This window comes from Limanda limanda, chromosome 4 (genome assembly GCF_963576545.1).
Source record: "Limanda limanda chromosome 4, fLimLim1.1, whole genome shotgun sequence".
Lineage (NCBI taxonomy): Eukaryota > Metazoa > Chordata > Actinopteri > Pleuronectiformes > Pleuronectidae > Limanda > Limanda limanda.
Window position 1 is genome coordinate 10,711,463 of NC_083639.1, and position 24,834 is coordinate 10,736,296.

The 24,834-nt window shown below is 42.1% G+C and overlaps 4 protein-coding genes across 13 annotated transcripts in view; 2 read left to right on the top strand and 2 right to left on the bottom strand.

The window, feature by feature from the left end:
• The first annotated feature begins 749 nt into the window (after positions 1-749).
• atf1 (activating transcription factor 1) lies at positions 750-6,088 on the top strand. 2 transcript variants are annotated; one of them, XM_061069874.1, is made up of 8 exons: positions 750-916; positions 1,736-1,830; positions 2,850-2,972; positions 3,055-3,152; positions 3,246-3,379; positions 3,646-3,828; positions 4,175-4,328; positions 5,256-6,088. In XM_061069874.1, exons 2-8 carry the CDS (start codon positions 1,741-1,743, stop codon positions 5,398-5,400), a joined length of 927 nt encoding a protein of 308 aa, XP_060925857.1. In that variant the 5' UTR covers positions 750-916; positions 1,736-1,740; the 3' UTR covers positions 5,401-6,088. The 2 variants fall into 2 exon arrangements, with proteins under 2 accessions (XP_060925857.1, XP_060925858.1); XM_061069875.1 differs by lacking the exon at positions 1,736-1,830.
• Positions 5,995-8,507, bottom strand: LOC133000022 (N6-adenosine-methyltransferase TMT1A-like). The gene is made up of 2 exons (XM_061069876.1): positions 8,013-8,507; positions 5,995-6,852 (listed from the first exon to the last, which is right to left on the bottom strand). The coding sequence occupies exons 1-2, from the start codon at positions 8,505-8,507 to the stop codon at positions 6,616-6,618; spliced, it is 732 nt and encodes a 243-aa protein (XP_060925859.1). The 3' UTR covers positions 5,995-6,615.
• Positions 8,508-9,974: 1,467 nt separating this feature from the next.
• LOC132999356 (N6-adenosine-methyltransferase TMT1A-like) lies at positions 9,975-12,936 on the bottom strand. Its single transcript, XM_061069012.1, has 2 exons — positions 12,353-12,936; positions 9,975-11,725 (listed from the first exon to the last, which is right to left on the bottom strand). Exons 1-2 carry the CDS (start codon positions 12,845-12,847, stop codon positions 11,492-11,494), a joined length of 729 nt encoding a protein of 242 aa, XP_060924995.1. The 5' UTR covers positions 12,848-12,936; the 3' UTR covers positions 9,975-11,491.
• Positions 12,937-20,706: 7,770 nt separating this feature from the next.
• Positions 20,707-24,834, top strand: part of scn8ab (sodium channel, voltage gated, type VIII, alpha subunit b) — a 37,331-nt gene continuing 33,203 nt past the window's right edge. For all 9 annotated transcript variants that reach the window (XM_061069081.1, XM_061069083.1, XM_061069078.1 and 6 more), the window contains exon 1: positions 20,707-20,988. In XM_061069081.1, coding sequence (XP_060925064.1) covers positions 20,707-20,988 — 282 coding nt within the window. The remainder of the gene's footprint in view (positions 20,989-24,834) is intronic.

Genomic DNA, 24,834 nt, shown 5'->3' on the forward strand with positions numbered 1-24,834 from the left:
TTTAAAACTTTTCAAGGTAAACATTAAACCTAAAAAGAACTTCTAGAAAATGGATTAAAACGAAAGCAGAGTCGTCTTAAAGTACTATATTGTACTAGTGTATTTTCAAGAACCCAGCCACTATAAACAAAAGTTTACTTGAGTTTTTCTTGAGTGCAAGTAACAAAATACAAACATAGAAAATAGAGGTGCATAAGTATTATAAACAAGAGCAAAATGTGTTAACAACAAAAACACAAAGGAGCATAAAACTGGAGTTGGTCTTGCATTGGGATCAAACAAGTTGACTTGAGGCCATGTGAGGCTTTTAGAAAGTGCTCTATATATAAAGATTACTATTAATAGTGTCTAAATGTAACAATCATTTGTACTGGGATGGTATTAATTTATAATGTCATGGATACTCATTGTTAATGGGCTGGACCACACCCATCTAAACTTTATTTATTATAGTGTTGTGATTGAATCTTAATGTAGTTACCAAGGTGTGTTTTGTCCACACCCACACACAAATACACACACAAGGATTTAGATAGAAGTAAACACAACTCAAAAACATATTTGTCATTGATTCCACCCACACACACGCACACACTAACAAGCACACTCGCACACACACACACACACAAGTGAAAGGTTTGAATTTTTTCGTTTCTCTCCACCAGTTGCTCCAGCTCTCTGAACCAATCGGAAAGCCCGGATAGGCTATTACGTAATGCGGCTTCGGCTCACGGACCCGCCCACTTCCTTTGGGAAAAAGTGCTCAGCTATTTTTTTTTAGCTGACGTCTTTGTATTTTTAGCTGTTAGCAGTCGCTGCTAAGTAACTTTCCGGCGGCTTCCTTCTCCCTACGTAGACCCACGAGTTGCACGAAGTCCACGCCGAGAACCAGAGCACTCACGCGGCTTCTGCAAAGGTAAACGTGGGGCTGTGTGCGCCGGGTGTGTGCTCGTCTGCCCCGGCTGCGTCTCTGCTGCGCTGCGGCGGTAATGGCGGCGGTCGCCTCGTCGACTCCTCGCCGTTTTACGAAGAGGGAAGGTGTAGTTAGCTTAATGGCTCCCCGTATCGCTGACGTCTATTGACGCGGTAACTTGCGTACCAGTGACAGAGTTACACATATTTACTCATTGAGACAAAAGCTCCGGCGTTCTGTGAGTCGCAGCGGGGGAAAGTTACCGCGCCAATCGCTCCGGAGCTCTTTGTATTGTATCGGTTTAAAAATGTGTTAACATCCGTTTCGGGGATTGTGAGCTCTGCCGGGAACTAGCGACGGCGGCTCGGGCATTCTAGCAGCGATGACCCGAGTGGAAACTTTACTTTGTGGCGTAAACGTTAGCCCGGGATGGCGCGGACCACTTTGCAGTCAAAGTGTAGCATTTAACGCTAAATCGTGCGGGAAAGACTTAGTGATGTGAAGTATTGACTGCGGGGCCTAGCTGTGTTCCTGAACTACGTGTTTGTTGCATTAGCTCACACAATCGAACCGAATAGGAAGTTGATTTGTAATTAGCCTTTAGTCAAATGTTTAGCGCTTTATTACCTATATGAATAAACTGTGATTTAACGTCGCTGTGTACATGTCCACACTTGTCGTGATTATTTGTTATTACACATCTAATGTGGAAGAAGCACCCAGAAGCAGTTACCGTAAATAACAGTGGACCCCGAGGCGGGCGGCTCTCGTGTTAGATCGGAGCCATTGTAAATGCGGTAATATTGGTTTATGTGTTCCCAGTTACTATGGAAGAAGTACAGCAGGGCAGCAATGGCACTGAGACTGCCATTTCCACTCTCCTCTCATCCTCTCAGTTCTCACAGATAGCCCAACAGGTAACTCATAGATCCCTTTTCAAAACACCATTAAAAAGTATCTCGAACACTGCATTATAGTGCCACAGTTTGCACCTGATCTGCTAAAACAGCATGTCCATTTTGTTTGTGAATATTGTACTGAAGGCCCACACATCGATCCCAAGATTTCATATTATATGTACTATGTTTGCTTTGACTCTTGATGCCATATGGCTAAAAATGTGAGATGGATCCATCAGGACGGCCATGTTGATCATTAACTACTAGGCTAGGATAATAATTTCACCAAATTGTACAGCATTTGAATTAAATTTCTGTCAATTTAGTAGTAAAGTGAGGGATTGCTGAATCTGAGATTTAGTGTCACTGATGGTTTGATGGAGTCTCGCTCCTCTGTTGCCGCCTTTACTTGATGTACTTGTTCATGTACCTGAAGCTGCTACAACGATTATTTTAGGAGTAGAAAACATTGTGGACCTGACTGGGACTTAACGTTTCTTGAGTTCATGGCATCTGACATTGAATCTTAACTTGTGTACTCAAAACACCAAATAAATAAAACAAATAGGGATAAGACTAAATAAGGGTGAATGAGCGCGTAATTCACTAAAGTAAAAATGCATCTGGCCCTTCTGATATCTAGTCATGTAGATAGTTTAAGTTTTATTAGTGATCAATTTTGCAGACTTAAAAATTGGATTATGTTTGTGGTGTTGTAAATATATACTGTATATGAAAGTAACCTGTCTTTGCAAAATTTAACTCCAGTTACTCAGTTTGTAAAATACCCAGAATTACCAGTGTATTGTTTCTTGAAAAATACAATACTGTTGAGTTTGTCAAATGTATTTTTTTTTATTCTCAGGAATATAAATTAATTGTCATTGGTAGATATCTTAATTCTAGAAAACCAAAACCAAGTTGTGGCCAGATGCCACTAGGGGCAGTTAGTTTTTTCCACCAAATACAAATAAAGTGTATCTATTGTTGAAAAATATTCTTTAGTGCATTTGAAATTGCTTTTGGATTTTTTGCAGATGTCGCTAGGCGGTGGTTCTGTGGCTGTTGTACAGCTGCCAGGGGGTCAGTTCCAGGTGCAAGGAGTGATCCAGTCTGCACAGTCATCAGTCATTCAATCCCCTCAGGTGCAGTCTGCACAGGTAAGACCACTTTTTTTGTTGGCACTTGTGAAATGATATATAACTGCTCTTATCTAGTTGTTAATCCACATCAACTTTCAAGTCCCAGGGTTCAGACAGTGACGATTCACAGGACTCATCAGACAGTGGGGCAACAGCCCAACACACCAGAGAAATACTGGCAAGGCGTCCCTCATACAGGTAAACAAAAAAACACTTTAAACACAGGCATTTACTCTGCAATAGTCTTGTTTGATGAACAATAATTCAATAAACCTTCTTGTCACCTTATAGAAAAATTCTAAATGAGCTTTCTTCGGAGGAAGTGTCACACATTGATGGGAAGGACAACAGCCCAGCATCCACAGGAGTGACAGGGGTTTCACTATCCAGCGGCCAAATCTACCAGACCAGCGGCGGCCAGTACAGTACGAACATTTCCCCTCTATGTGCTTATAGTTATGATTGTTTGGTATGATCAATTACTGTATTCTTTTATGATAGTATGCTCACCAGACAGTATAGGGTTAAACTGTCTACCAGACAAGATTTCTTGCTGGCATGTCTCAGAAAGCCTGTATGTTCTTTAACCTATTAACACTGAGTACACTACAGTTCCCAGATAGATTACCTAGCTTGAGCAATGTTAACATTTTTTTTCACTGTTCTGTTGCCATCTGTGTGGTTTTTCCAGTTACTATAGGTCCGAATGGCACAATCCAGCTGGCGACTACGTGCACCGAAGGCATTCAGGGGTTACAGGCTGTCACCATGGCCAACTCTGCTGGCGCCCAGCAAGGCACCACCATCCTTCAATATGCCCAGACCCCTGATGGGCAGCAGATACTGGTGCCCAGCAACCAGGTCGTTGTACAAGGTGAGCAGAACATGACGTGGTTTGGTCAAATTTACCTGAAATTCTAAGTTGGGTTTGTCCACTTATGTAGTCAGGAGGACAATTTGGCAGGTGGTTAGATGCCCCAAAAAATGTGTTGTGTTTACAGACAGAGAATCGTTGTGTCAAAGAATCAGTTCAGGGTGCCCAGTTTAATTTGTAACAAACCAACATGTGATGGTCAATAGACTTTGTGAATATATCTGTAAAATTCTACTGTTCAATAAGCAAGCATTAAGACTAATACACAGGACATTTACCTAAGTTAAAAAAAAGTCTGTCTCCGTATTGAGACCAACAAATTACCATTGAATGTGGTTTCTCTCAGGTGCAGGAGGAGAAGTACAAACATACCAGATTCGCACAGCGACCGCATCCAGCTCCATGCCTCAGACTGTAGTTATGTCCTCTCCTATGGGAATATCTCAGGGCAAGTCTGATGATCCAACATTTAAGAGAGAAGTCAGGCTGGCAAAAAACAGGTAAGTGTGCCGTTTCAGGGTTTGGACACAAATATGCAAAATATGTTTTCTGCTACATCCTGCTAAGCAGAGTAGTATTGATTGTAATTAAAGCTTCTGTTAGTACTGTTATAATTAATAATGCATGTTCTGCTTCCCACTTGAGTAATAACATATATTTGAATCATTTAGGTTTTGCCGATTTGTATGTATTTGTTTTTAAATAGTTGTAAATCAAAATAGAAAAGACTACTAAATTAAGGTCACTAACCCATTCTGCTCTTAGGTGCCAAATAGAAATGCACTCTTAAACTGATGTTTTGAAAATGACCACTTAAATCCTGAGGGTTTTCTGAAGAGCTGACAGAATTGCAAAACATTTGGCTTTCGTCATAAATCATTTTCATTTCCTTAAACTTGGTTAACATAAAAAAAAAAAAAAAAAAAAAAAAAAAAACAAAGCTGGCAAACCTGCCATGATCCTTGCATATCTCTTACCAACTGAGCCCTGGACAGTGGGGTCAGCAAGAACGTTGACTGTATCTCTTGTATTCGTCAACAAAACACAGTTTCAATCTCGCTCAATATCGTTCCCCTCGGTTCGACCTTCAGCCGTTTACTGAAACGCTATATTAAAAACGTTTTTTTGCTGGCTAAGAAGGAAAACAAACTACATTTCCCATCATGCATTTCGCCTTTCCTGCTATTATATTTCTGCCAATCACCATGAAGTCACATGTCTTGTCATGAACGAGACGTACATGACTCATCTTCTCTACAAGTAGGTGCATGACTACATCGCACCCAGTCTTTAAAGTATATACATGCATATCTCATATCTGTTCCTGATGGGTTAGTTTTTCGATTTAGGATTTCTTAGTTATTGCACTAAATTAATACATACATGAAGTCTCAGGTTGACTAACTGCTCGTTGTTTCCCTCTTCAGAGAGGCAGCCCGTGAATGTCGAAGGAAGAAAAAGGAATACGTTAAATGCCTGGAAAACCGTGTCGCTGTCCTCGAGAACCAAAACAAGACCCTGATAGAAGAACTGAAAACATTAAAGGACCTTTATTGTGTTAAAACGGGATAACCTGTCTGAATGCAGGTCAAGCATTGAGATGTGGCAGCACGCAGCTCAGCCATTCGGACATGTTGGGGTTTCTGGGAACACTTCATTTCAAGCTGAGATCCTCCAGTTTTTTTTACTCTGTTTGATACGAAAGTGACCTGTGATCACAGTGAGATATACTCAACAAATGAAAAAGAAATTGGCCATTTTTTCCACCTGCTGTTTTTTACTAAATTTGCTAATTCTATAACATTTATAGTTGTGTACATTTTTAATACTGGGAGGTATGAAATCCTGAGCTTTAACTTTTAAGTCTCAGTTTCTAAATGTATCCCTTCCTTTTCTCTTGTTTTTAAAATGTTACTGTTGGATATATCTTTTTTCTTTTTAACAGCATCTGCAGAGTATTGCCTGTATAATTACTACACAGACACAGTTCCTGTTTTATTTTATGAACCAGCGATTCCCTGTATCTCTCCATTACAATTGTCATTCCTTATTTTTGTGCAATGGAATATCAAGGGTAACAGTAATTTTGACGTCGAGTGTTGTTTGTTTGGTGGTTTCTTGGCAGTTACTTAGACAATCAGGGAAAAAGCACAGTGTCCAGGTAATATTTATTTTGTGCATCATGGGAGGGATGGGGAAGAACAAACTGTTTATGAAATGTTGCTGATTCTGTAAGAAAATAAATATATTTTCACTCAAAGTTTGTAGTGTGGATAATGTAATTTGATTCATTGTAAGTGACAACAGATCTCATACAGACACAGGGAGGCACACAGCGCATCTGTTGCCACCATATAACATTTTACTTGTTCTGTATATATAATGTGAAACCTACAGCTGGAGTTTGGACTCTTATGAGGTAGTTACAAACAGTATATGTAATAATATAAATTATGGTTTAGAAGGAAGGAGAGTCCGACCATTTTATTATTATTCATCATCGTGTATGTTGGCTGATACACATCAACATGTGTTAGCTTTCTAAATTCAAGTTATAGCTATATGTTTTTTTATAGTTATTAAAAACAAGGTTTGAGATTGAAGTGTAAAATGTCAGCCCTGAATTACACTTCTTTGTCATGAGGGTTTTATAATGACAAAAAAAAGTCAGGCTCTTGAATAGGAAGCTAAATATCCTTGTACTGAGTATTACTGCGCATTGAATAAAAATACTACAGAATAGACGCCCTACACAATATAATAAAACGTGTCCATTCTCCCCTGCAGTCACTTAATGGAAAATCCCATGATATGTGGTCTTATCAATGATGTCACCCCTGGAGCCTCAACTTGTTTTAAGTGAAGTTCAGAGAAACCAGCGGCTTCTAGATCTTTCCATGTGGCTCTGGTGATCATGCACCCATCCCCGAGGTAGTACCACACAGGTTCAAGCACATGCTGAAAGAAGTATGTCCATGAAGACGGATCTGAGACAACATGTTCCAGAAAGAAGAAGGCTCCGCCCTGGAGGAGGGAGCAAACAAAAACACATGAATGTCAGAGCTCTTAAGCAATATCATGTGTCGTGATCCTGATAAAAAAAAAAATTGTGAATTTGCCAGTAAATGTCATCAAAGTTGAAGTTTCTTTCAAATCATGCGCATCTCGGACACTGATCAAAAGTGACTGAAAAAATATTTCTGAAGTAGTCGGTAGACCGTGCCGAGAGAACCAGGATCAAGTGTCTCCAATGTAAACAGTCAAGTTACAGCATTCAACAAATCATATTCTAGGGCGTCTACATTTGAATCTGTTAACATCCTTCACACTTCTACAGTTGCATTCCAAACTGTTGCAACATGTGTAACTGAAATCTTTCCTTCTACCCTGCAGCTTGAGCAAGTTCAAACTTATTCTCTCTAAATTTAAATTGTTCTGCCGATGCCCTGGGGAATCTGCCTCCTAACAAAGAGCTATTTCTGCAATGTGAGCGATCCAGAGCCTTGTTACAGTTTGGAGGATGATCCTTACCAATCTTTTTCAGATAACCCTTGTTTCAGGTCAGCGGTAACATCAACAACCCAGTCCCAGAAACCCTCCTGCTGTCATGGTTCAGAAACACTGTTGCCCAACTTTTAAATCATTCACTCAAATATTCAATGGGTGACATCTAAGATAGAAAGCAATATATATTCATAGATGCAATTATCGATAAAGAATGGACGATCAAAATAGTGTTTGCAACTTGTGCTATTAATCAATCAACAGCTCCAGGGCTGCAGATCCTAAGAGGCCCCAGAACCCCACCTTCTTCTTTTTTTCTGGATTTGTTGGGCCTTGTGTCAAACCCGTGTTTTAACTGTGCTCACACTCACAGACCTTATTTCAGTCAAATATATCTATTTTTTGTCAGATGCAACTCATGCACATGTTTATATCCTGTACTTGGTTTCTGGGTCTCCTTCAGTGGTGTGCACTGTACTTCATGAACACTCGAAGGCAACTTGATACCTCACACTGTTATAGTTGAGTTCATGAAAAAAAATCGAAAATAAATAAAAGTATCAGCAACAACGTTCCGTGCCTCAGGGCTACCTAACCGGTTTATCAAGGCATGCACATGAAGCCTTTCAATCCAAGTTTATTATTTCACAAGGGAGCGGCAGCGGCATGTGGGTACTCACAGGTCTGAGGACGCGTCGCACCTCCTGCAGCACCTCCTGCACGTCCCTGACGGAGCAGAGCACCAGCGTGCACACCACCACATCCACAGACTCGCCCTGCACCTCCTCCATGTTCTCCCCTGACACCACCATGAACTCCTCGTAGGTCAGATGCGTGTTGTCGGCCATGCTCCTGCGCAGGAAGCTGCTGAAGTGCGGGTTGGGGTCGGTGCAGGTCACCGTGCAGCCGCCGGGGTAGAACCGGAAGTTCGCCCCGCTGCCGCAGCCGATCTCCAGCAGGCGCAGGCTCCCGTCGCTGCTGGCGAAGCGGGCCACGTTCCTGAAGAGCTCCCTCTTGATGCCGTGCGTCCTGGCGTTGTATGAGAACGTGATGTTGTAGGCGAGGAAGGGAAAGAAGCGATGGTAAACACCGCCCAGGCCTGTGAGCTTCATCAGGGCGAAGGGCAGAGTCAGGGCACAGCAGAGGAGTCTGCAGAGCTTCAGGAGACAAGTCATGATTCCTCTGAGGCATCCCGAGGACTAGTGAGGGAGACTTAAGGCTGGAGACCTGAGCAGATCAACAGATTACACACTGTCGCACTGCTGGCTACAGTGCTGCTGATTCTGCAAGAACACAACAACTGTTTTGTTATTTATAATAAGGTTAATGATTGAAGTGTAACATTTCTAATTCATAGCAAAGCAAAATGTTCTTGTATTTACTAAGTGCTGCGCTTTTAGAAACGTTACAGTACAGGACTCCCTTAACCAGTGCAAAATGATGTGTGTGTGTGTGTGTGTGTGTGTGTGTGTGTGTGTGTGTGTGTGTGTGTGTGTGTGTGTGTGTGTGTGACAACAGGTTCTTCTTTTTTTTTTTAACAATATATTTATTGAGTTTTACATATAAGAAACATACATTCAAACATTTATAAACATACAAACGTTTATGAACACCCCCCAACCCACAATCAAACACTCAGGGTAAAGAAAAAGAGGCAGAAATCAAATAACTTAAAATAAGATTAAATAAAATAATAATAAAAAAAATACATATACAAAATATAAGAATAAATGGAAGTAAATAAAGACATAATTATACAAATACAAATAAATAAAATAAAATTCCAATCAATCAAATCAAAAGCCTAGATAAAATAACGTTCTCTTATTCATAATATTAGTTAGTTACAAATATTATATATCCTATTAGGTGCTGCTATTTTATTCTAACAGGTTCTTCTTTAATATTAGTGATGTGTTGAGTAACCCAGAAGGTTTTTGTGAAGCGCGTATCGAGGCTTGTGCTGATGACGTATGTGTTGACGTTCAAGGCCTAGCGAGCCGGCCGTACCACGTGACGGAGTCAGGAACTGGTTCGCGGGTTTGGCGTGAGAAACCATGAAACAGTACTGAAACCGAGCACTGTGGGAAAGTTGTTATTTTATAAATAAATTAATAAAATGTACAAGTTACACAAGCACATTCACATCACAACCCTCTGCCCAGTTTGTTTCCACTTTCCCTTTTGACCCCGCCATTGTATCATAAAGACAGACACCATATTAATATGTTCATAATTGATGTATTGGTATCACAAACATCATAAAAAAGCTTCACATACCAGAGCCATGGTGTCATTAAAATCACTCTGCCTGTTATACATTTACTGTCCACTTGTTGGCGCAGTAGAGCAAATGAAGGGGAGAAAAGAACAAAGTTTATGAAATGTTGCTGATTCTGTAAGAAAATAATAACTTTTTTGTTATTTATTATAATGTTAATGATTAAAGAGTAAAATTTCCAATTTATAGCAAGCTAAATATTCTTGTATTGACTAATTACTGCACATTTAGAAAAACCACAGTACAGACCCCCTTAACAATGACAAAATGACGTGTGTGTGACAACAGGTTCTTCCTTAATAGAAGACTTTTCTGTCTATATCCTCTCAATACATTTTTTATCTGAAATAACAAAACTGAATCCGGCTTAAAATCTTTAATCTGTGACAAATTGACACGGCAACCACTTTAGTCACAACAAAACGTTTATAGCAGAGGCACCATTACCACACCATTAAGGCAGTAAATCCAGCAGTAGCAGAGATAAACACTGACAGAGGAGCATCAGACTGATTTATCATCAGAGATGAGCATAGAAGATCAAAAGAGATATATTTCAAGGTATATTTTCTTACCTATACACACAATTGCATACAAAATTAGTATTGTGAGCTATGTAATTCAGGACCTTAAAATCATGTCTTTGCATATCACTGCCAAGGGTCAAACAAGCCTACACACGATTGTCTAGTTCTTAAAGTAGAAATTAAGATGAAAGAAAACGCTCTGATATGCAAAATTATATGTTTGTCATAAAACATAGAAACGTAGTTGAAACCAGTGGACATGAAAATCAATGTAGCATGTGTTAGTCTGGATGTGTATCTGCTCCCTCCCCCCCATACAAAATTATATAATCTGCTCAATTCAGATTTCTATTAAGAGCTGCACCAAATTATTTACACTCATACATGTCAGCCCACTGGATGATGGATGAGTCTGGTTTTTATGTACACAAACATTATATGTTTGTGAAACATACACAAACATTATATGTTTGTGAGGTAAAATACTTCACTTCCCTTACGTAACTAATTCAGGAAAAAGTTCTGAACCCCCAGGTGAGGTCAGATGAAAATCCTCTTTAAGATCTTTTTAAATGATCATGGAGAATAAACACGCATCAGGCACATCTATAAGTGGCCTTCCACTTTAAAGCAGAATGTTTCCTCTCTTATATATTGGCCTAGTTAGCATAATCTAAAAATGTTCCTGCAATACTTTTATCCAAAATATTTCCCTCCCAGAAATGATGGTTTCACTTCATTCATGGTCAAACTGGCTTGTGACTTGTGGTCATCTCGGCCAAGTCAAAGAGGAACGTCCTCGCCTGAACTTTCACTTCTAATATTAGCTCACATTCCCTGACTTTAAAGGCTCTCTTTACAGATAACACTACAACATAGCAACACAACAGCGCAAACAGACCTGATCTAATGCGAATCATAACTTTCCCTCAAATGAAAAAGTTGTTTAGTGGCATGTGTTCCATTCAGGGCCGGGTCTAGGCAGGGGCAAGAGGGGGCCTGGCCCCCTCAAATAAATGTTGTGCCCCCTCAAACTAAATCCCAATTTATAATAATAATAATATAATAAAGCACAATGCCCCCTCAAGATTTGTGGCGGCCCCCTCATACATGCCTGTCTAGACCCGGCCCTGGTTCCATTCCTCCTACAAGTTTGGTTGAAATTGGTTTAGTTTTTGCGCAAGACTTCTAACAAATAAATCAATTTAGTGCAACTTTTAGTGCAAAAATTCAACAAGTCAATTTGACTGCCATTCTCTCCGTCACTGGGGATCAATAATATCACACACTATAGTTGAGGACAGGCATTATAGGCTTGGCATATTAATACGGTGGTTGTGAGAGACTGAATCTATTTAACAGCGTAGCCTACGATGTGCGGTTTGATTACAAAGACCAGGGGAGCTTCCATGTGTCTGAGTTTGAGCTCAGAGAATTCCGCCGCCTCCAGAAGTTTCCAGGTCGTACGGTTGACGTGGCATCCGTCAAATAAGTAGCACAACAAAGGCTGAAAGACGTGCTGGAGGAAGTGGGTCCAGGTCGAGGGGTCTGCGACGACATGCTCCAGGAAAAAGAAGGCTCCACCCTGCGAAGGAATTTTTTTTTTAATCTTTATCAACAGCATTTGAATGTTTGTGGACTAAAGCAACATTGCGCAACTTTTTCATTCTTAAAACAAGCAGCTTCAAAATTAGTTTGATGGATAAATCCCATGGTGTAACACTCCCATGCCACTCACTTAGTCATTTATTATCCTAAATAAAGATACACTGGCAATATTCTAATATTGGTCCATATCAGCTTGGCTGAACTCTGCTACAGTCAATTTACTTGGACTTCAACTCCATACTTTCATGCCTAGCGTTGGTAAAATATATGTTGCAATAGTAAAATCCCCCTTTTACCTGCTGCCACTGATCAAGGTTCAGTCTGATAAGCTCTTATTACACAAGTCATTACTAATGGGTCACAACTTATTGTTCAGTTAACACAATGAAGTTCAGGGCAAAGGGTTTGATGTGTGTCACATGGCCAGTGGGGTCCAATCATGGTTGAGTAAACACACCCAGAGCAAAGGGGAAGTGAACGTTCAGTTTGGTTAACACAACGTGAACAACAACCCCCATGTCCCCCGATAAGAACAGCAGCTCATCAAACCAACTGTGGCTACATGTGGTTGAAACTCATTTATTACAGTAGTCAGTCAACTCACAGTCCTCAGCACACGCTGGGTCTCCCGCAGGGTCTGCTGGATGCTGGTGACCGAGCACAGCACCAGGGTGCAGACCACCACGTCCACCGAGCCGTCCTCGACCGACCCCAGGTCCTCCCCCGAGGCCACCACGAACCTGTCGTACTTGAGGTGGTCGTTGTTGCCCATGTTCTCCTGCAGGTACTTCTGGAAGTGGGGGTTGGGGTCGGTGCAGATCACCCTGCTGCCGGAGGGGTAGAACTCGAAGTTGGTCCCGGTGCCGCAGCCGACCTCCAGGATGGTGAGCGGCCGGGCGGAGCCGCGGAACTCCGGCAGGCTGCGGAACAGCTGCTGCTTGGTGTCGTGCATCTTCTTGCTGTACGCGGCGGAGACCCGGTGCACGCAGAACGGGAACACACGCTTGTACAGGGCCCACAGACCCACGGCGTGCAGCACATGGAACGGGAGACACAGCGCGTACACGGCCCAGTGGCAACACCTCATCACCGTGGACATCCTGGCGGAGGGAGACGAAGGACAGGAGCAGAGACGGAGACAGGCACAGCAGCAGAGTCTCAGATAGACAGCCTGTTTACTGAGACCCCGCCACAGAGCCGCCCACGGGGCAGGTCCGGTTTACACTTTCAAAATAAAAGCTGGGCTCTCTAGACGCGCCCATTCCAAAAAGGTGAGCTGTTCCTCACTCATGTAGTATGTGAAGAAGAGAGGGGAACATCTCACCTTTTGGAATGGGCGCGTCTATATCGTTTTAAAAGGTTCAGTGTGTAAAGGCTAGTGACAGGCTTGAGCTCAGTGAATGAATGGTGTGACCGTGTGAAGAAGATGTTGCCGTCTCTTCTACACCTTCCACCTGCTGGAACATCTCACCTTTTTTGGAATGGGCGCGTCTAGAGTGTTCTACATCTGCTAGAAGAGAGAGGATCATCTTCTTCACACGCTCACACCATTCATTCACTGAGCTCAAGTCTGCCACAAGTGTTGAAGTTCCACAGAACTACCAGGCTAATGCTTACAGAAGGTGCTAACTCAAACCATGACTCAGATAATACTTCTTCATTGAATCAACACGTGTTACAGATTCGAGGAGATTCAACCTCTTATTTTGAAAACTGTGCTTGTAGGTGCAGTTTCGAGTAGCCAAGAATTGCACCAGGTTGAAAGGTTCATTGTGTAAGATTTAGGTGAAAGGGATCTATTGGCAGAAACTGAATATACAACCATCCTGAGGTGTTTTCACTGGTGTGTTTCACCCAAATAGTACAAATTGTTGTTTTCTTTACCCTGGGATGAGCCCTTTATATCTAAATACTCTATATTCACATCCGGAGCAGGTCCTCTCTAAAGAGGCCGCCAAATTTTTGACAGTAGCCCAAACTGGACAAACTAAACAACTTTTGAGTTTGAACGACAGCTGAAGGCTACCACAGGTTGTCTGTCATGTTTGGAAGGGGAGGGGGAGGTGAGGGGTATTTAGCTGCAACGTCACACTTCACCACTAGATGTCCCTAGCCTTTACACACTGAACCTTTTAAAATGTAAATGTCACTTGATATCGATAACTATATATTTGATAAATGTCACATTAGTATTTATTTTGAATTTGAAGACTCAGTTTTTCCTCTTTAGTAAAGGTTTTAGTTTTCTTCTTTGTGAGCAGAGAATGAAAAACACTCGATAAACAGTAGAGAATGTATGTGTTTTCATGTTTGATGTTTGTGTGTATGTGAAAATTAAATTGAGATATTTAAATAAATTCCCCTTTTCAAATAATCCAGTTGACAAGAGTTAGTTCATTTTATTTACTGAAACCTGACTGAATAATTCCTTACATTTTTTCTGAAGCTTTTGATTGTATTACACAGTCTTCGTGAAATTTTAGATGTTCAAATTTCTCATTATACTAATGTACTGGTCCTGTTTCATGTGCTACATGCTGAAGGTGGAGTTTGCATCGTGGTTCTGCACTGATCTTAATCTGTCAGGGCCCAGGTCACTGTCCTACCATACAGCTCTCCCCAGCTCTTCTTTATATTCTATATATCTATATTCTACAATTATAGTTTGACTAAAAGATTAAATGTATTGAATATTTCTCTTCTTCACAATAATGAATTGCACTGAAAAGCTGAAGTGAAAACATAGCCAAATAATTGAAACTGCATGGCAAGTATTTCTAAAGATGCAGTTCTTCAAAGCACCACCAGGTAGAGACATTGTTGGGTCATCTTCATAATCCCCTTGCATAAAACCCTCCAAACCTATATTTTGAAGGTTGATGGGTGTAGATTAAGGGTTAATAATAACATTTTACACGATTGTTGCAATAATGAATTCACCGACTTAGTGAGAGTAGTGGTGTAATAACTTTGATCTACTCTGCACAGAAAACCCAAATAAACAAACAGAACTTCCTGCTGCCACAGATATTACAAAACATTTCTGGTACACCAAAAAGATTTTCAAACGGTTGCTAACCAAGTCTCTGAAAAGAGCCATATTCATCTTTATTGTCTTGTCTATTGAAGACAACATGGTGTTGTGTGAACTATTTAAGTGAAGTAATTTGAAGTTGCTCCAGTGTCAGACACTGGTTATACTTCCTTCACACTAAACTGCGAAAGCAGATTCCCCCTTGGCTTGAAATGTAGAACTATGACAGCCAAAGCACGGTTTGTGCCAGTGTAGAACTTGATCGCACTTTAGATAAAATCAGAAACTTATTACAAATTCAATAGGTTTATAAAATAATGGCTTCATATCAATTTGCCACTGAATAAACATCTGTGTGGATTGATATTGATAGTCCATGCATTATCCTGCTTCATATGTATTAAAATATTTGATTGCATGTGCAAGTTTTTGATTTGTTTAGGATGGATATTTTTGAGACTGGGCTCATAAACTCTATGTAATGTTGTATTTTTAGGCTTAGAAATTGAACCTCTTGGTGGCAGGGGCTTACAGAGATTCTACTGATTCCAGTGGCAAGGTTTCTGATACAAACTTCAGATGCAAACTTTAAACTTCATATTTGCACATGGACACCGGCTGCAGGCCTTATCAATAAAAATGTTCAGAACTCATTGTCTTTGTCTTCATACGTTTATCTTTTCCATCCTGAGACATTTCAGTTTTTTGTGTTTATTTTTATCTTTTCAATTTTGCGGTTGCTGCGTGTAAACATTCAAACAGCAGCTTTGCAGTTGGCAAATACACCTTTTTCATTGATACACATTTTAGCAGGTATGAATATTTAAATTGACAATGGGTGGTATTTCCATTCAGCATCTTTGGTATTAGGGTCCTTGTAAGGGTCCTTGGCTCCCTGGGACTCCTTGAATAGGGCAGAACAAATGGTAATGTTGTTACCATGTGCTTTTTTACAGTAACTTGTCAAAATATATACTTAAAACTTAAAAACTGCCATTCATTTTATAGTCTTCCATTACTTACATAAACACTCCACATTTTTTTATTGTGGAAGCTTCCAGGTCTAATTCTAAAAGTGATGGACCTTTTTTATATTCCTACATTTCCTATTTTCATGGATGCAAACAAAAATGTTGCCAAGCAAAATATCAACGAGTCTACTATTATAACATGTAGAAGGGAACGGTGTTTTATTTTTTTCTGCTTACGCTGCTGCGGTCTCTTGTCCGTTATTGAGACTAAAGGCATTTACCGACACTCCCTAACAATTTGCTGAGAGTCATCAATTATGCAGGGTAGCCGCACGCACTGGGAAGGAAGATAGCAGCAACAATATGGCGACAGCCGCAGTTACTCCGGACTCTTTTCTACCCCTGCAGTCCTCTGACAGCTGTCCGGGCCGCTGTTGATGCGAGAAAAAAGTAAGTGGCCTGTGTTTTCTGCTTGGTCTGGACATGTTGGCCGGGGGATGGATCGCAGCGGCACTTTGTCGCCTGACTGCAGGAGGATGATCCCAGTGCCGCAGAGCGGTCCCTCTCCTCCCGGCACCGTGCGGAGTCTGTGCAGCAGCGGGAGGAGGAGGAGGAGGAGGAGGAGGAGGAGGAGGAGGAGGAGGTGGAGGAGGAGGAGGTGGAGGAGGAGGAGGTGGAGGGCTGCGTGCCAGTAGCATGGAGCAGAGAGGAACATGCGAGAGGCCGGGGAAGATGCAGGGGAAGATGCAGGGGGGGTTTTCTGCAGAGAGACGGGGGGGGGGGGGGGGGGGGGGAGAGAGACGTGCACCTTGCGATGCGGCGCGGTGATGGAGGTGGGGTGGGGGGGGGGAAGGAGGCAGACAGCGGGTTATTTGGGGTGTTGGCCTGCGCGCCGCTGGACGGAATGACACTCTCCACTGTGGCAGAATGGGAAACATACGCATAGAGGATGTGGGGGGGGTGGGGGTGGGGGGGGTATCAGGGTAAAACTTCTCCGAGCGGCCGCTCCGGAACTACAGCCGCCTCCTCATGCGTAATGCGTTGCAGTGCAGACTCATTCCCGTGGCAGTTTTTCTTTTCTCGCTGCCATTATTATTTTTTTTATAGCTAGGATAGTTTTATAACCCCCCCACCACCACCACCACCCCACCCCCACATACCACCTCTGTGCACCCCCCTCCCTCTCGCCATCTCTTTGGAGACTGTATTGCGTGAGGAAGGAAGGTGCGTCTGTAGTTTGGCACATCCTCTCTCACCCTTCTCCCCCCTGCGCTTTCTCACGCATTAGAAATAAGATTTTCCCCCAGTCATGTTTTGGCTCTATACCCCCCCCCACATCTCATATGGGGGGTCTCTGAATCCCCCATACACCATCATATGCGGGTGTGGTACAGCCTTAAGGCCCTTTGTATAGTTTCTCTTCTTTTCTCTCTCTCTCTCTCGTTATAAATCATTGGACTGTTGCCTTCTGTGTGGCACCGGGTTGTGCTGGGATGCTTTCCGTGGAGGCCAGTGATGATGTGTTGTCGGGATACGGCTCGATGTGTATTCAGCTGACCTACTAGGAGTTAGTTAGTTAGAGCCATAGCAGCAATAAACCACACTGCAGTATTTTCGGCTTTGGCCCTATAGGCACGCCTCGGTATAAAACAGTGCACTTTTACCCACAGGCTGCAAATCCGCCTCAGACCATTCTCATGATGTAACACAGAATGTGAAGGGGAGCTTGGTGGTCTTCATCCCACACTGGGACAAAGTTGTCCCAGAGAAATATAGCAGTAGGTGTTTATCTCCTGAGTAGCCCACTGCTACATCATTTAATTCCTCACTCATTGTCTGTCGTCTCGGGGAAAAAAGCTCCTAATACTATTATAATGCATCAGAATGACCAGTCAGGTCTAAAACTGGTACAAGTCTTAACTTAACCTGACCTGAAAGTGACCCAGCTCAGAAGGTGGCTTCCACTCAGGACGTGAGAGGTTGTTAGAGGCCTCTTGGACATGTTGGGTTGTTATCAGCCGGACTCACTTATAAGGCTTGTGGGTTGTTTTTATAAGAATATCACTGCAGGAAATGAAGGATGTGTAAGTTCTCGCCCATGTGACTCTGATGCAAGTGCCCTGTGCACCCCTCCCTCCCTCCCTCTCTCCCTCCTCACCTCCCTCCCTCCCTCCCTCCCTCCCCTTCTCCTCCTCGCTGTAGCACCGTGTCTCCGCGGTGTCCGGTGAGTCCCATCAGATGTCATCTCTCCATCACAGAGCAAACCGCACGATACGGGATTCATTTTGATATCTACATGTATCCGGACGGAGGCTTTGTGGATTCCTTTCTCTCCTGACGCAGCGTCACAGCAGTTTTTTTTTTTTTTGCCGTTGCGCTGCTGAACCGGGACAAGCTTCCCCCCCCACCCCCTACCCCCACCCTCCTCCTCCTCCTCCTCCTCCTCCACCTCCTCCTCCCCACTGGAGGCAACTGAGACAGCGGGAGTTGTTCATTTTCTCAGTTCTCATTTGTCTATATTTATATCTTTTTCTTTGGTAATTTCCGGACTCACTTGGCTCGGATGTACCTGTGCGATGTGTTGGCCCGGGCGCTCTCATGCGTCAACAGGATCCGGTCTAATTGTTTGACTGTTTCCCTTTTTTAATTAGAGTCTGGTCGTTTTTACGCAGTGCTTTTTTCCCCCATATGACCCAGTAAGTTAGTGGACTTTCCTCCGGTCGCCTTTCAGTTCTGCTGCCTGTTTTTTTTGATTTTTTTTTTTAGGATTGTGTCCAGCCTCATGTGTCACGCATGCACTGGCCATGTTATTTCATCCTGGTGTGAATCACCTTGACGGTAGATCAATTGATGTGGCATTGGTGGAAGGAGACTTGGAGGTTGTGCCGAGGTTGGGTTACCTGAATCGGAATTCATTGCTCCTCTGGTTGGCTGCGCTTTGTTCCCTCTCTTGAAGATAGAAGTTGTTGGATCTCTTTCCTTCTCTCTGCCCGTGGATTTTCTCCTGCTCACTCCTTCTTTCTGATTCACTTCCAGGTGTGTACTCTTTTGTCGTTGTTTCCTTGAATGTTGCTCACTGTGCCCTGAGCTGCCACTTGACTGTTAGACGTGAGGTAGCAGACAGCATGGCCATCAGCCAACAGGGGGAGCCTGGAGAAATGCAGTTCATGATGTCAATAGAACCTCACTGCTTATACAATGAGTCAGAGCATCAGAGGTTGTATGACTCCCACTTAAATTTCCAGTAATTATTTATGAAAATGTCGTGTGACAGATGAATCCATGGTTGTTATTGTATAGGTCAATAGAGTTGTATGATTTAAGACATCAGAATCCAGCCTGTGAGGCCTGTGTCAGGTGCGTTGTCACATAAAGGCTTTTCCATTTGGGATCAGATGAATGAGATTGTCACAGAGAACAACAAAACAAGCAGATGTTACTGTCGGTGTGTTTTAACGACAGCTCATTGTTACACCATTCTTTAAAAACTGTCAACATTTGTATTATTCTCATGCCCCACCCACAAGTCTCCATTAATTTATCTGATTCTTCTTTAATTAATATGACAATGGATGTGATTCGTATATGGTGGAAACTCCAAAAACAAATTTACAGCAAAGAGCCTTTGCTACATCGTAAGCAGAAACAAATTCATAGCAGTTAATTGATAATCATCGTGATATATGTCAGAGAAATATTTCCCGAAAGAGTCTCCTGAGCGAAGGTTGTGGTTTTAAACCATTTTTTAATGAGCAGAGAATGACAAACACTTGATAAACACACATCTGAGGTAGAGAACAGTAATTTGTTATACCTCCTCACTGTGATCGAACAATGAATGAGCAGTATATCGTCACATTGGACCCTTCGTCATGTTGCTATTGATGAAAATTATATCGCGATAATTATTGAAATCTTTTTATTGCCCAGTCCTTTATCTTAACATACAACACGTTCATGTAAAAAACATGCAGCAGCAGACTCCTCGACAAAATGACATGTCAATCAAGCTAATATAAGATTGTTTGACCATTTTTCGTGGTGCAGGATAGTGTAAAATATTTGTCTTAGCCTGTGTGCTGGGAACCCCTCCCCTCCATATCAACTGGGGGGGGGGGGGGGAGTTGACATGGACAGTTGTTTTGTTCTTGAGCATAGAGACCCCCGAACCACACCAATGAGCTGATGGATGCATAGAGCTTTTACAACTCTAACCCGGATCCTCACTGAGACCGGCGAGGCTGCCAAAACATTGACGTTACACAGAGTCATTGTATTCATTGATAATATCAATTATATGAAAAAATATGACTCGGAACGTTGTATTATGCATGGTTAGCGTATGGATGCAAAATAAACGTCCCTGAGAAATAAATATTTCAAAATGGTGTGTAAAGGGTCAGACATACCGTATACAGGCCCACAGTTTATACACGTTCACCTTGATTTTGGGGAACATAATAGTGATAGCAGAAATTTTGTCTTTGTCTGAAAACTGACGCTGAACTTTTTGGGAATCAGGATCAGTGCTTTGGTCATTAACGTTGACGAAGAGAGCAGAAATAGTGCCGACTCGTCCATGTTTCATATGTTTGCACTTTTCCAGCTTCATTTTGCTTTGTTTGCGTTTTGTGGCAGAACTTTAAAACTCCCTCTATACAGCTTTAAACAATATAACATGATCTAATAGGATATATTAAATCTACATGTTTATTCTGTGGAATGTTCAGCATTTTAAGTCACAGTTGTAATTAATGACTCATTTTTTTTTAAACAGGATGAGATGTTATGCAATGATTTTTCTCCTTCATTCATATGCTCTTCGGCTTCCTTGCCCAGTGCCTTATGCTCACTTTTCCTCACCTCCTCACTCCGTGTCCCTCTCTCTTCCCCTCAGAGCTGCATGTCTGGGATGGAAAACAAATAAAGAGGAAATAGCTGCAGGATGAAAACATGGCCGCACCCCTTATGGCACCCCCAGGACCTGACAGCTTCAAGAAATTCACCCCAGAGTCGCTTGCGAACATCGAGCAGCGCATCAATGAAGAGAAGAACAAGAAGCCGCCCAAGCCCAGATCAGACAGTAGTCACCGTGACACATCTGACGAAAATGAGCCCAAGCCAAACAGTGACCTGGAGGCTGGGAAGAGCGTGCCGTTCATCTACGGTGACGTTCCTAATGGAATGTTTTCCACGCCGCTGCAGGATTTGGACCCCTACTACTTGAACAAGAAAGTGAGTTAGCCCCACAGGCCACATGCACCTGTTTTTCTTCCTCTCATCATATAAATGTCCAAAATAAAGAAGCTAAATATTGGTGAGAGAAATTGACATTCCTTTAAATCTTTACAGACGTGTTTTGCAGCCGTTGTGATGAAGCCGCAAATGAGCTCAAACTTGACTCTATCTCATGTGAAACAGCGACACTGTAAACCAACAACACATTTCTGATATAAATTATGAAACTCACTTGCATAACAGACTCAGGTCCCATATCAATTTAGTCAAATGGAAGCTACTGTATTCAGTACAGGGATAGGGTTAGCATAATAGCAAAGATGACCTTGAAGCATTGAGGAGCTTTTCACTTCTATTCAGTCACTGACGCCTCAGAGATTGTCACTGCATCATTCAGATGCACAGTGAGATCCTACAATACCTGGGAGTATATTCTTACATCTGTGAAACCGACACACAACTGGGGTAGAGTCACATTTGGTTACTCTGCTCCTGCAACACTACAGGGCTGCTGTGGAGCAGTTTTTAGGCTCAGTTACCTTCACATAACTTTCTGCAGTTTAGATTGATAGTGTATGTTAATCTGTGGTGGTGACAAATATACCCATCATTGCTGTCAGATGGCAGGTGCTCTGTCCAACAAATTGTCAGAGGGAATAACATTTTCATCAGTGCAGTCGAGTAATAATTCCGATTTAAAGTGTATGCATGCACGTGTGAGAAAGGTCTGGGGATCTAACAGATAACATTTTTAACTCCTCTTTAATAGGCTGCAGCCATGTTTTTATTAACGATAATTGACTCATCTAATATTTCTGTCTGACCTTTTGAGTTTGGCGTTTCACTATCTGTTTTTGTTTGGAGATTTAAAACAGATAAGCACATCTGAAAATGGATTGAAGGTCAGGCCAGTCGTACATCAGTATCAATGTTTCACCTCAGATATGTCATACAGTAGCATCATTTCTGCATTTAAGGAAAAACAGGTACTGGATTTATGTGATGTGTGACAGCTGACACAAACAGGATATGTGTTAGTGAACAAACAAGGAATTTTCTTTGGTGTTTGGTGCATTTCAAACATATTGGGTAAAGTATAGGGGGCAAGAGAAAGCAGAATAATAAGCAAGTACTGAACTTTAAGGAGAAATGTAAAGGCAATAACCTAAAGTACAAGAGCAAGAAGTGAAAAGCTTATAGAATATATTAAAGAATATATAAAAAAGATCACATAAAACAGATGCAAATATGTGCAGTATTTTAAAGATTGTGCAGAATTTAAACATATATATCTTAAGGCTTCTCTGTCACATCACTTAAACTCTCGCTTGGTCCAACCCTGCACTATCAAAAGAGTAATGGTGAGTGTATGCAGAAGATGCAGGAGGGGACAGGAAGTGGCGAGTAAAGGGCAGCTGCATGCTATAGTACCTTCGGCTGTTTCTAGCTGAGGAGGAGCCAGTCTCCTGTGTGGTGGCAGTGATAATGTGTAAGTGAATCTGTGACCTGTACGGTAGCGAGAAGCCCAGTCAGCAGGACTGCTCGTCTCTACCAGAAGCTCTCCCTCCGAGCTGGGATGAAACTATCAAGTGTATGAGCCTTTTGTGATCTATTGATCCACAGCTCTTTAGTTCAGTGGTGGCCAGAGTGAGGGTTGTATTCTCCTCTTATTACCCTCCCCCACTTTGCTTATTTCCCAATGCATACTTCTTTCCCTCCCCTCACTCTCCTCTGTGGTGCAGCACTTGGTGACCGAAGGGAAGCAGAGTTTTTTGCCATAGTCTCAACTCACAGGCCTCTTTGACTGGGTGCAGGAGACCTTTATATTTCAGCCAAATGTGAGCAAATGTCTCTGACATTGTATGGTATCGACATAATGAGACTTGGGTGATTTCATTTCATTTTTTTAATTTTTAATTCCTGCCTAGTTGATGGTTGAATGGCTGAATGTGACATATTAAGAGTTAAAGTGCTGTCAAAGTAAGTTAAAAAAATTATTCTGTCTCCAGGCAATTTGGTGGAGTGGTTTTATTCCTGAAAAAGTTAAGAGGTGACCTTACATGGCTCAAACCAAATCTCCATTTACACGCTATTTCCATCAGAATATTTTATAATATTGGAGGTGTTAACTTGTTGTGAAAACCCCATGAAGTTTAAAAGCAGTGTTTCGTATACTGAATGTAGGAGACAATGCAATGAACATTAACAAACCTTCAGACTCTCTGAATGTGCCTCCTCATTTAATGCTCTGATTATTGTTAATTATATTTGTTTCCTGACTCTGTAGAAGAAGAAGAAGATACGCTTTTATTAATCCCACACACATGCACAAACATGCAAAGACACACTCATGCATTGGGGAAATTAGTCCTCTGCATTTCACCCATCTGGTGCAGGACACACTGCAGAGCAGAGGGCTGCCAGGTACGGCGCCCGGGGAGCAGATGTTGGGGGAGTAAGGTGCCTTGCTCAGGGGCACTAGACAGGGTAGGGAGAAGAGTCTTTTTGAACTTTGGACAGGTCCAGGTTCGTTACACCATCCAGGCAAGTTTCCGCCGAAACTCTGAGGAGACGAACCAGCATCGAACCAGAGACCCCTTCTCTGCCAGTAGTCCAAGTTTTCTGCCACTAGTCCACCGCCTCTCCACTGTGATGAACAATGAACTGTGGTGTGACCACAGAACTAGAATTACTCTATTAACTTAAAAAACTTGTTGTAATTAAAGTTAACAGATGTTTAAACCCTTTAATTGAAAATGCTATGCATCTTCACTTTGCAAATATTATTCAAATTGTTTATTCAGATTTGTTAAATTGTAATATATTTATGGTGTGGAAAAAATATATAATTGTTTGAAATATTAATTTAATATTAAAATCAGTCATATAGATGTATCTACAAAATAAATATTATTTCTGAACTGCTAGTAAATAATAATCATAATTTAAATTAGTTTCAAATTATTCTCATCATGATGTTGTTAATCTTTAGATTGAATTTAAATGAAAAAAGCATTTGCAGTGTCAACAGTATGGACTTAACGGAACGTTTTTAAGGGGCTTTTAAAATGGCTGTGAGGTTTACTGGGCTTTTAGATTGCTTACTCCTTGTGTTTCTGCTTGTATGGGTTCGAGCTCCTCATTCTGCTTAGTCAAGATCTGCTGACTTCATCATATACTGCAGACCCATGTGTTGTTCAGTTCAATGAGAGTCACGGGCTAAGACCTCATCATCCCATGTTCCTCAGTCACATCAGTCATTTTCCTAATCTACTAATGTCTCTGTCCTTTATCCCGGCCGAGGAAGTCCCTTTTAGCATATTCATGGTTAATGGCCATTCCTCCTCTAGCTGTTCACGGCCTCACCTTTTCAGGCTGCTCGTCTCCTCTACTCGACCGACAGCCATCCTAATGCTCACCATAGCACTGTATGTCAATGAGTGTGTGTGTGTGTGTGTGTGTGTGTGTGTGTGCCTGTGTGCGTGTGTGTGTGAGTGTGTGACTGTGTGAGTGTGTTACCGTCAGCTGCAGGAAACCTGATCACAGCACTCATGCATCAAAGGGAGGAAGAGGGGGCAGTGGTGAGGTAGAGAAATGCAGCGTTGCAGTTCTTGTTTTCCCCTGTGATGGGGAGAGGACTGCCTGGGCTTTTCAAATGTCTGATGTGATTAGGCAATGTTAAAGGTGCTGTAGTCACACATGAAGAGCAGGAGGGGATGGATGGATGGATGGATGGATGGATGGATGGATGGATGGTGGATGGATGGATGGATGGATGGATGGATGGAAGGCATACTTGTGTTTTAGCTGCTGCGGCGTTTGAGTGTGATATACAGTGCAATG